Source organism: Rattus norvegicus, chromosome 5 (genome assembly GCF_021556685.1).
Source record: "Rattus norvegicus strain SHRSP/BbbUtx chromosome 5, alternate assembly SHRSP_T2T, whole genome shotgun sequence".
Taxonomy (NCBI): Eukaryota; Metazoa; Chordata; class Mammalia; order Rodentia; family Muridae; genus Rattus; species Rattus norvegicus.
The window spans coordinates 122,798,169-122,810,994 of record NC_141538.1 but is presented as its reverse complement, the minus strand read 5'-3'; the positions used below and the strand labels follow the sequence as shown (position 1 = coordinate 122,810,994).

The window sequence follows — 12,826 nt, the reverse complement described above, 5'->3', positions numbered from 1 at the left end:
CTTCTCAGCTCCTCATGGTACTTTCTCCAAAATTGACCATATAATTGGTCAAAAAACGGGCCTCAACAGGTACAGAAAGATAGAAATAATCCCATGCGTGCTATCGGACCACCACGGCCTAAAACTGGTCTTCAATAACAATAAGGGAAGAATGCCCACATATACGTGGAAATTGAACAATGCTCTACTCAATGATAACCTGGTCAAGGAAGAAATAAAGAAAGAAATTAAAAACTTTTTAGAATTTAATGAAAATGAAGGGACACCATACCCAAACTTATGGGACACAATGAAAGCTGTGCTAAGAGGAAAACTCATAGCGCTGAGTGCCTGCAGAAAGAAACAGGAAAGAGCATGTGTCAGCAGCTTGACAGCACACCTAAAAGCTCTAGAACAAAAAGAAGCAAATACACCCAGGAGGAGTAGAAGGCAGGAAATAATCAAACTCAGAGCTGAAATCAACCAAGTAGAAACAAAAAGGACCATAGAAAGAATCAACAGAAGCAAAAGTTGGTTCTTTGAGAAAATCAACAAGATAGATAAACTCTTAGCCAGACTAATGAGAGGACACAGACAGTGCGTCCAAATTAACAAAATCAGAAATGAAAAGGGAGACATAACTACAGATTCAGAGGAAATTCAAAAAATCATCAGATCTTACTATAAAAACCTATATTCAACAAAACTTGAAAATCTTCAGGAAATGGACAATTTCCTAGACAGATACCAGGTACCGAAGTTAAATCAGGAACAGATAAACCAGTTAAACAACCCCATAACTCCTAAGGAAATAGAAGCAGTCATTAAAGGTCTCCCAACCAAAAAGAGCCCAGGTCCAGATGGGTGTAGTGCAGAATTCTATCAAACCTTCATAGAAGACCTCATACCAATATTATCCAAACTATTCCACAAAATTGAAACAGATGGAGCCCTACCGAATTCCTTCTACGAAGCCACAATTACTCTTATACCTAAACCACACAAAGACACAACAAAGAAAGAGAACTTCAGACCAATTTCCCTTATGAATATCGACGCAAAAATACTCAATAAAATTCTGGCAAACCGAATTCAAGAGCACATCAAAACAATCATCCACCATGATCAAGTAGGCTTCATCCCAAGCATGCAGGGATGGTTTAATATATGGAAAACCATCAACGTGATCCATTATATAAACAAACTGAAAGAACAGAACCACATGATCATTTCATTAGATGCTGAGAAAGCATTTGACAAAATTCTACACCCCTTCATGATAAAAGTCCTGGAAAGAATAGGAATTCAAGGCCCATACCTAAACATAGTAAAAGCCATATACAGCAAACCAGTTGCTAACATTAAACTAAATGGAGAGAAACTTGAAGCAATCCCACTAAAATCAGGGACTAGACAAGGCTGCTCACTCTCTCCCTACTTACTCAATATAGTTCTTGAAGTTCTAGCCAGAGTAATCAGACAACAAAAGGAGATCAAGGGGATACAGATCGGAAAAGAAGAGGTCAAAATATCACTATTTGCAGATGACATGATAGTATATTTAAGTGATCCCAAAAGTTCCACCAGAGAACTACTAAAGCTGATAAACAACTTCAGCAAAGTGGCTGGGTATAAAATTAACTCAAATAAATCAGTTGCCTTCCTCTATACAAAAGAGAAACAAGCCGAGAAAGAAATTAGGGAAACGACACCCTTCATAATAGACCCAAATACTATAAAGTACCTCGGTGTGACTTTAACCAAGCAAGTAAAAGATCTGTACAATAAGAACTTCAAGACACTGAGGAAAGAAATTGAAGAAGACCTCAGAAGATGGAAAGATCTCCCATGCTCATGGATTGGATTGGCAGGATTAATATAGTAAAAATGGCCATTTTACCAAAAGCAATCTACAGATTCAATGCAATCCCCATCAAAATACCAATCCAATTCTTCAAAGAGTTAGACAGAACAATTTGCAAATTCATCTGGAATAAAAAAAAAACCCAGGATAGCTAAAGCTATCCTCAACAATAAAAGGACTTCAGGGGGAATCACTATCCCTGAACTCAAGCAGTATTACAGAGCAATAGTGATAAAAACTGCATGGTATTGGTACAGAGACAGACAGATAGACCAATGGAATAGAATTGAAGACCCAGAAATGAACCCACACACCTATGGTCACTTGATTTTTGACAAAGGAGCCAAAACCATCCAATGGAAAAAAGATAGCATTTTCAGCAAATGGTGCTGGTTCAACTGGAGGGCAACATGTAGAAGAATGCAGATCGATCCATCCTTATCACCCTGTACAAAGCTTAAGTCCAAGTGGATCAAGGACCTCCACATCAAACCAGACACACTCAAACTAATAGAAGAAAAACTAGGGAAGCATCTGGAACACATGGGCACTGGAAAAAATTTCCTGAACAAAACACCAATGGCTTACGCTCTAAGATCAAGAATCGACAAATGGGATCTCATAAAACTGCAAAGCTTCTATAAGGCAAAGGACACTGTGGTTAGGACAAAACGGCAACCAACAGATTGGGAAAAGATCTTTACCAATCCTACAACAGATAGAGGCCTTATATCCAAAATATACAAAGAACTCAAGAAGTTAGACCGCAGGGAAACAAATAACCCTATTAAAAAATGGGGTTCAGAGCTAAACAAAGAATTCACAGCTGAGGAATGCTGAATGGCTGAGAAACACCTAAAGAAATGTTCAGCATCTTTAGTCATAAGGGGAATGCAAATCAAAACAACCCTGAGATTTCACCTCACACCAGTGAGAATGGCTAAGATCAAAAACTCAGGTGACAGCAGATGCTGGCGAGGATGTGGAGAAAGAGGAACACTCCTCCATTGTTGGTGGGATTGCAGACTGGTAAAACCATTCTGGAAATCAGTCTGGAGGTTCCTCAGAAAATTGGACATTGAACTGCCTGAGGATCCAGCTATACCTCTCTTGGGCATATACCCAAAAGATGCCTCAACATATAAAAGAGACACGTGCTCCACTATGTTCATAGCAGCCTTATTTATAATAGCCAGAAAATGGAAAGAACCCAGATGCCCTTCAACAGAGGAATGGATACAGAAAATGTGGTACATCTACACAATGGAATATTACTCAGCTATCAAAAACAACGGCTTTATGAATGAAATTCGTCGGCAAATGGTTGGAACTGGAAAATATCATCCTGAGTGAGGTAACCCAATCACAGAAAAACACACATGGTATGCATTCATTGATAAGTGGTTATTAGCCCAAATGCTTGAATTACCCTAGATGCCTAGAACAAATAAAACTCAAGACAGATGATCAAAATGTGAATGCTTCACTCCTTCTTTAAAAGGGGAACAAGAATACTCTTGGCAGGGAATAGAGAGACAAAGATTAAGACAGACACAGAAGGAACACCCATTCAGAGCCTGCTCCACATGTGGCCCATACATATACAGCCACCCAATTAGACAAGATGGATGAAGCAAAGAAGTGCAGGCCGACAGGAGCCGGATGTAGATCGCTCCTGAGAGACACAGCCAGAATACAGCAAATACAGAGGCGAATGGCAGCAGCAAACCACTGAACTGAGAATAGGACCCCCGTTGAAGGAATCAGAGAAAGAACTGGAAGAGCTTGAAGGGGCTCGAGATCCCATATGTACAACAATGCCAAGCAACCAGAGCTTCCAGGGACTAAGCCACTACCTAAAGACTATACATGGACTGACCCTGGACTCTGACCTCATAGGTAGCAATGAATATCCTAGTAAGAGCACCAGTGGAAGGGGAAGTCGTGGGTCCTGCCAAGACTGAACCCCCAGTGAACTAGATTGTTGGGGGGAGGGCGGCAATTGGGGGAGGATGGGGAGGGGAATACCCATAAAGAAGGGGAGGGGGAGGGATTAGGGGGATGTTTGCCCGGAAGCCGGGAAAGGGAATAACACTCGAAATGTATATAAGAAATACTCAAGTTAATAATTTTAAAAAAAGGTTTTGATTAGTTTGGTCGCAAAAAATAAGTTTTAATGACTTGTTGAACTACAAGATGACCACAATTATTAATAAATATATGTGGCACGAAAAAAAAGATATCAGAGTGTTAGCAATAAGCGTTGGCTGGTTGTCACTGTTCATATATATAAATGTCATGGCTGGTAACATTGCTGTTTTGTTATTACTAAAGTATTCAAGAGTCCAGAGATAAAAGAGATGGATATTATGAAATCTTGAAGAGCCCTATTCAAGTCCATACCTAATACCGACGTGAATGGAATTCAAGTGTCAGGACAAAAGCATTATGACAACAAGGAAGAGTCACTCATACTTCCCATGTCTCTGGGTGATGGTTCCTGGTACATCTGGGAGTGGACATCCCAAGTGGGTGTCTGCCGGATGCACTGTCTTTATGAACCCAAAGCAGAAGTTGCTGGCACATGCAGAAGCCTCTGAGATCAACCAGTATTCACAAAGCTTTGACTTTTACCCTTGACATGTATCTCAACTGACTAATGAGGATCTCAACATCTGGACAAGGCTGCTCAGCTGATGATTATTCCGTTGTTCTGAAAATACAGCTTACACCGGAATAATCACAGAAGAGGACACCAAGTCCACTGAAGCTTGAGTTACAGGTGGCTGTGAGTGTCATGAGTGGTGGAACCCAACTTGAATCCTGTCTGGAAGAAGAGCAAGCATTCTTAGCCAACAGCCGTAACTCCAGTCTCTTCAGTCTCTTATATTTTACCTTAAAATAAGGTCTTACTGAGCTACCAAGGCTACTCTTGAACTCAGTGCAAAGTCCAGGCTGGCCTTTAACTTGTCCTGCCCCAACCTCTTGAGTGTTTGAGATTTCAGGCTCTTGGCATCAGAGTCAATGGATAGAGCCATTTTCCAATAACAGAAATCTGGGCAAGAAAAGACGGGGCAATTTTCAGGAGCTCCACCACGTGCTCAGAAATAACTATATTTTCTTATATTTGACATATAATTTTGAAATACCATCTATTTAAAATTCAATATAAGCACTGCTTGGTGATAGGAAATTGACACAATCTAGAATCTTTCAGAGTTGGAGTACCCTAGAATATACAAGGATCAGGTTTAATGCTTAATAATTAGTTGTGTACATGGTAGGTCTAGTACTTACTGCATCTTGGGGATGTGGTGTGTGTGTCTGCGACTGTGTGTGTGTATGTGTGTGTGTGTGTGTGTGTGTGTGTGAGAGAGAGAGAGAGAGAGAGAGAGAGAGAGAGAGAGACAGAGACAGAGAGACAGAGAGAGAGAGAGAGAGCTTAGAGACAGAGGAAAACATTTGATATATACTTCCTTCTTTAAAATGCTTAAAAACTTCTTGAAGAGACATGGGAAATACAAGATCTTAGCACAGATTAAATATGCACCTATAAGAATAAACTGAAGGTTAGAAATTATATGTCAAGTATCATATATGAATGTAAAGAAAAAAAATCAAAGTTTTCTAGAAGACAAAACCTCAAATTAATAAACACTGTCCAAAGTAATGAAATGAAATGTCCACAGTTCAGCACTCAGTTGAACTGCTAGACAACTGGGCTTCCTGATTAAGTGTTGAATTCATTTTTCTCTTTTAGAAAAAGGAAACATTAGTAACCATGTGTCAGTAGTTCTGACTTGATTTTGAAATGAGCCAAAGACACAAATTAGTCCCTTGCCCTCTGCTCTGAAGGCTTTGCCAATTTAGGTGCCTATACTAGCTTTGTACTTTAGCAATTATGCTGGCAAGAATAATGACTTTTAAACAAGTAATTATTCAGGAATATGAGGAGAATCCAAAAGTGGTTATTTCTTCAAGCACTATTCAGGCATAAGGTGAATTTAGGAAAGTATGAATTTAGAAAAGTAACAAAATTGTGATTACCAGAAATAACCTTAAAATTAATGTTTCTTCCCCCAAAGAAACTTGGTTTATGAGTAGCATGAAGCTGATCGGAATTATGATAACTGAAAATAGGAAAATCAGACACAATTAACAAGTTCATCAATTGAGAAACAACCAATTTCAATTTTGAGGCTGTTAGTAGTTTGGGTAGAGAAGCAGTCTATAAATGTGAGTGCAGAATTTGGGGAATTGCAAATAGCTCTGAAAATAATTATGAGGGTCCTAAAAGTATTAGTGTTTTCAGGATTTGATTTGGTTTCTGAAAAGCTGTTTTGCATGTTCTTTTATGGTGATCTGTTTCACACTCACCAAGGGCTTCTGAAATACATTGTTTTAATTCAAGGAATGACTTCAAAATAGTAAACTTTAACTTGTTGGTAAGTTAGCATGAAACTGTAACTGGGGTATTAGTGTGAACGTTTGCCTTTTGGTTCTATTACATATATGTAGGTGTGTGTGTGTGTGTGTGTGTGTGTGTGTGTGTAAGAAAGAGACAGACAGACACACAGACACACAAACAAATGGATACACAGACACATGGAGAAAGAAAGGGGTGCATGACATAGATACATACACATTGAACTGTGTGTCTTACACACTTTATATCTATGTCTAAGTGAAGTTATTATCTTTCCCTCTTCTTTCACACATATGCATATTTCCAGGTTCTTCTTAGTGTTCATTCATATTTCTCTTTCCTCCTCCTATGACCTGAGGCTCCCTTCTACCTTTTAGTCTCTTTAATCATAATTAATCACAAGTTAAGTTCTTAGATTGCACACAATTACAGGTTACCTCTATAAGTCACATTTCGAATACAAAGCAGTGAACACATACACTTGTGAACACTTAAGACTTGGGTCTTACTGTAACCTGTTGAAGATCTAATGCATGTTGAGTGCATAGAGACTGACTACAGTTATTCATACATGCCTTCCCACAGCCCCAAGCAGAATGTCTTTCCCGAAGTAAAGGTCTTTTCACTTGTTCCCCTTACCAAAAATTCTTCCCCAATATCTTTACAGCACACGCCCTCACTGCTTACATAAATTCACTGCCCTGTGGGGACACACAATCATTTTTTGCTTCTCCAATCGATTTCTATATAGCCCTTAAAACAACTGGGATTGTTTTATAATTTATTAACTTATTTCCACTTTCCCTCAGTAGAACAAGGCCACAGTGTGCTATTTATTGCTGAATTTTCTTCTAGAACTTGGAGCTGTATTTGATACACGTTGCGTATATAGTGTATATTTGGCATTGGGTAGATATTTAAATCATCGAATAAAAAGTTGATGAGTTAAAATAAATTAAAATACAATAAACTATATCTGACTTGGGGCAGAGGCTTAATTTAAGGGTGCAGAACATAAAAATTAATTTCTGTTGTTTCAGTGAAACAGGAGAGCCTGGGAAACAAACAACATTGTCTGTGCTGTGGTTGGGAGGTTGAATGGAAGAGGAGAGTGCTAGCTTGGTGCTGAACTTCCCAAACAAGATCAGCTTGAAATTTCAATATGTGTTGTTTAAATTTTCTAGGAGTCATAAAGAGTTCAAGGAAATAGAAATTGTCTTTAACAAACCAATTTACTAAATATATCTAAAGTATTGCCATTTTAATATGTATCTTATAATTATGAATATTGCTCTATTTTAACCTTTAAAATAAACCAGAATGTTAAGAATAAATCAAAATGGCATATAAACTGTATTAAGAGGCAACATTAAATCTATTTTTAGGAAAAAAAAAGTTTCCCTTCCAGAATTTTCCCCATTGACATTCTAAGCACAGCACAGCAATTTAAGCACAACTGTTCATCATTGGTGTAGGAAATCAGATGTAAAAGGCAAATTATGTGTGACTGAGAGTCAAAGGCCTGGGAAAAGGAGCCCTAAAGCACAGGAGGGGCTGCTGGAAAGGACAGCATGTGAGGAAGCCAACACTACCCACCTCTCATTCCCTTTATGGTGTAACAGACTTGAATATGGAGTTCCCTACTCAGGACACATGTGTTGTAGTTAAAAGAAGAGTAAGAATGGAGAGACATCGGAAACACTGGGCAATCCCTTAAGCTACGACTTTTACATTAAGTAGAAAAAAATCTTGTATAGGATTTCCTTCTGTCTTTAAAATATGAATTCAAGCTGGGCAGTGGTGGCACAAATCTTTAATCCCAGCACTTGGGAGGCAGAGGCAGATGGATCTGAGTTCAAGGCCAGTCTGATCCATAGAGTGAGTTCTAGTACAGCTAGGGCTACACTGAAAAACATGTCCCCAAAAAACAGGGGGAAAAGGAAGGAAGGAAGGGAGAAAAGGAAGAAAGAAGGAAAAGGAAGTAAAGAAAAAAATAGGAGCAAAGGCAAAACAGTCACAAGACAACAGCAAACTCCATGTTCTTCTGGCTTCTCACAGAAAGCAAACAATTTCACTTATGTTTCTTCTTTCCTCTTCCTCCTTTTTGCACATCTGATTAGTGATGTATAATTTTATATCAGTTCTAAGGAATAATTGAGCAAGGTCTGTGCAACAAAAGATGCACCAACAAAGGAACGATAAATTGAAGGCAAGAAAATAAATACTGGCAGCTGACCAGAACCAAAGTTATGAAGACTGTATGCTTACAGACTTCACATGAGAGTCAGTCAGGCTTCTCAACCATAATGGACATTCTGGGATCTTTTTGAAACAGCACAATTAACAGTTCTGAGATGTGCCCTGAAGCACTGCATTTCTGACAGACATCGAGGTGGGGCTCATGAGCTGGCCTGAGGAGCACCCGTGAGCCTAGTATGTGTGACACAACCTTCTTGGTGCTAATGACTCTGACATGGGAAGTGATTTTCAGGAGTTTGCTGCACCCGGATAACAGTATGGGGACACAATTAATGGTGGAGGCTGGAACATTGTGGAAGGTCAACCCAACTACAAGTGGCAAAAAGAGAATTATTCCTGCTATCCATTTCACAGAATGCTGGGTCAGGTATTAGTGATGTTTTTGACATCAGAACTTAAGTTCACAGAGCGATGGCATGAGACACCTTCTATGCTTTTGCGTAGAGGCTTTACTTATTGACCAGAGTGCAGAAAGGGGGCAGCTGTCCCTGCCAGTCCATGCCACTACTTACATCATCTGCAGTCACGGCCATCACACTCCTACTTTTCTTCATTATAGATGTGGCAAACAGCTCCTCTGGAGATGTCTGCTGTTTGCTGCAGCTTTGCTGACTGCAGACTAGACCTACAGGGGAAAAAATCACACATGAAAGGTCAGCTCTGTTTCCATAGTTAAGTAAAAATATGATACATTTCTTCAACTAACACATGATATATATATGTATGTGTAAATACATATACATATATATATATATGGAAAAAGAGAGAGAGAGAGAGAGAGAGAGAGAGAGCATGTATACAAGCCAGTACCACAGTTTAGCAAGCCAATTAAACTTTACATTCTGAAAAGGGAGACTAAAAAAGGAAGCCAAGAAAATAGCACAAAGATAGGAGAAGAGAATAAGAATAGGAGTTGATAATTATGCTCTCAGGTAACTGATAACCTGGAAGAATATGAAAACATTACAGACTAGATAGGGCATATACACCTGTAATCCCAGCACTCAAAGGCTAAAGCAGGAAGATCTAGGCCAGCCTGAACTGCAAAGCAAAGCCTTGTCTCAAAATATTATTAACAATAATATATATTTGTATGAGTCTTTGTAATTCAAAAAGTACTTTTCCACAAAGTATTTCATACTATTACTATAAAGTATAGACCACTATTACCATGTTTTCAGGGTTGGGAATATAGCTTGGTGGTAAAGTGCTTGCCTAGCAAGCACTAGTCTGGCCTTAGGCGCAATACCCAGAACTGAGAAAGGGGTGAAGGAGGAGAGAAAGGAGAAAAAGGGAGAGGTGTGGAGGAGAAAAGAGCAGGGAAGAAAGGATCTGCTCATGTCTTTTTGCCTAATGAGACAACAAAGGGTCAGAAAAATTATTTAGCTTAAATGAAATAGTAAAAGCAAGTAAGATATAGAATTTAAAGAATATGACTCCTTGGTATTTAAAAAACAAAAATAAACCAACTAACAAACAAAACCAGCAACCCAATACAGACAAGGCACAGGAGGAAATGTCCACTTAAGACTTAAGGGAAGACAATGTAATCTCAGTCTTTACCACCAGTTCCACTTCTCACATGGAAATCACACAAGCAATACTTGTCATAGGCAACTTCAGCAATCAGTACTTGGAAAGAGTGAGATTTCCTGGCTTACGTCACATCCGGTCATTTGTGGTAGACATGTTTCAGTTGATGATAATTATCTTAGGTAGGTCAGTGGAAGGAACACAGAACCCCTCTAACATCAACATTTAAGGATATACCTTGTTCTATAAGCTCCAGAGGAAAAGCAGCCACTGACTTATGAAGACTTCTGAAACTCACAAAATTAAAGTCCCACCTCACAAGAGATGACAAGAGAATACAAGGAATTCTGAGTCTGCAGAACTTAACTGGAAGCAGATGTGATCAGAAAATAGAACCCAGAAAGTGTCCATTATAGGCCCTCGCTTCAAAACGCCATACATTGTTGCTGAGCTCAAGGACCCCTGCTGGGTTTTCACTCGATATATTTCATCTCTTAAAATATGCTTCACATGAAAATGTGGCTTCTCCTCTGTGAAGATATACATAGATTAAAAGCTCTATGGGACTGCAGCCGCCTGAGTAGGCATTGAGTAGTGGTATCTTACAGTCACCCAGGAAACTAGGGTTGAATTCCTACAGCATAATTTGACTACATTATGCAGGAGTTAGCAATGACACAGTGCTGATAGGAAGTGGGGGAAGAGCTTTGCCTTTGTAGGAAAACCCTACAGACACATAGGTGTTTGATTCAATATACTGAAGGAAAGAATTCTCTGTGTCTACAGCAATAATTACAAACACGATGTTCTCATACTGACCAGACAGGAGCAAGCAGAAGAAAAAAGTTTTGATTGTAAGGCAGCTTGAAGCTGAATGAAAGTAGGCAGGTAAAGATCTCAAATCACTGAGTTTCAGTCAGTCTGACAGTCCTATAATGCTTACCTAAAATAAATGAAAGCCTCATATTCCTACATGAAAACATCAGTTAAGTGTGGGCCTACATGCAGTATAAAGGAGTTGTTCATACTCAGTAAGTCTGAGTCTGTGAGAAAAATTAACATAGCTAAAATCGCAACAGTGGGAACTGGCTAAGAGGTACAGGGGTCTTGTTGCTATTGCATGATGACAAAAGCATGTTTAATGGAGAGAGTAGAGAACAATATAGTTTTAGAAATGTAAAAAAACAGCACCATGATATATAAAAAATAAATAGATACATAGATATGAAGATGACAGGCTGATTGATAGGTAGATAAATAGACAGATAATAGAAACATGATAAACAAGGTAGATAGATGAAACACAGAAGATCAATAGATGACAGATGATTATCAAAATGAGTATTTGATTAATAAGATTAGGTATATAGATAATAAGCCTGAATTTGATATGTCAAGATTGTAACATATATCGTAGGAAATGTGATTTAAAAAAACAAACCTTTACAGATAGAATGATAAAATGCTTCGGGAAATGTTAAATCTTTCTGAGGAGCAAGAGTACTTTTGTCAGGCTTTCACTATGGAAATAAATTTTATGTATTTGAATTATTTAAATGTTAGAGCTTACAGCACCAATTCATGTACCTTTCAAAATGAACTCATCCTAGCAAGGAAAAAGCAAGATTGCAAATTACAGGGCAGTTTACCAAATTATTTTATAAAAAAGCCAACATTTTTTAAAGGCAAGCAGGAGAGACACGTTTTGTGCTCCCACCTGACTGTCCCTCTTCCCTTTCTCATTCAGGAAGGATGCTCTGCAGGGATGGTGTCTGTGGTCCCTCTGGACTTACAGCTCGGGGATGACTTCAGCCTATGGAACACAGTTGCAGAAATAGACACTGGAGGGCAGGAAGAAGTAGAGATTCTTCTATGTTGGCCACAGTGCAGTGATGGCCATAGAATCTGCTCTAGACCTCAGAAAGGCAGAACTGGAAGCAACTTCCCACTGTTGCTACTTTCAAAGTAGCCCACTGACCTTGGTTAGAAGTCTGAACCCTGACATCTTTTGCAAATAGTATCTCAATTATCTCTCTTATACTTCCTTTGGGAGTAAAGGGTCCAGACTGATAAGATTTGCTCTCCAAACTTTACATGGGCTGGGAACATTTTATCCCTCCTGTCCCCTTGTGCCTAGCACAGTGCCTAGAATAAATTATCACTCTGTGTCTATAAACAGGCTCTCCACAAATATTTGCTCATCTATGAGCAAATCTATGTCTACGGTGATTTTAGTTCTCTGGGAACGCCTCAGGAGGTTTGTCTCATATTGCTTTCAGGAAGTAGGAATGATTTCCCGTCCTCACTCATGAAGAGTGATTTTGATTCTGTCCTGGATTTTGAGAACTATAACTATAGAAATAACATGAAGTATATAGTAATCTGTTTATTGAGATGCAAATATTATAATGAAAGAATAATCTCAAATGAAGATAATGCAGCCTGTCAGTCATATTTGCTTTAAATCTGAGGCATGTTAAAATTTCAGTATCTTTCTAAATCACCTGCTTTTGTTATTGTACCAGTAAATGTATTAGAACAATCAAAATTGATCCCTTTAATGTTCACTTACAATATTGACCAAAATAAAAACATGAAGTATCACTTCAAGTGCTCCACTTTGAAATGCCGTTAGCAGGATCCAGCCAGTTTATAATGAGAAGTGAAAAGGCTTGCTGATGCTTATTTAGACATTGTTAGCAATATGTATCAATAGCAAGGAACAATGACTTTCACTGTTACCTGAAGCTGGGAATCATATTTGC

General features: G+C 38.7%; 1 protein-coding gene across 2 annotated transcripts in view; it reads right to left on the bottom strand.

Moving 5' to 3' along the window:
* Positions 1–12,826, bottom strand: part of Pde4b (phosphodiesterase 4B) — a 576,426-nt gene that overhangs the window by 461,640 nt on the left and 101,960 nt on the right. For both annotated transcript variants that reach the window (XR_015687514.1, NM_001398935.2), the window contains 1 exon segment: positions 9,041–9,153. Coding sequence is in view for 1 of the 2 variants with exons in the window: in NM_001398935.2 (NP_001385864.1) it covers positions 9,041–9,082 (42 nt within the window). In the remaining variant the exon portion in view is untranslated.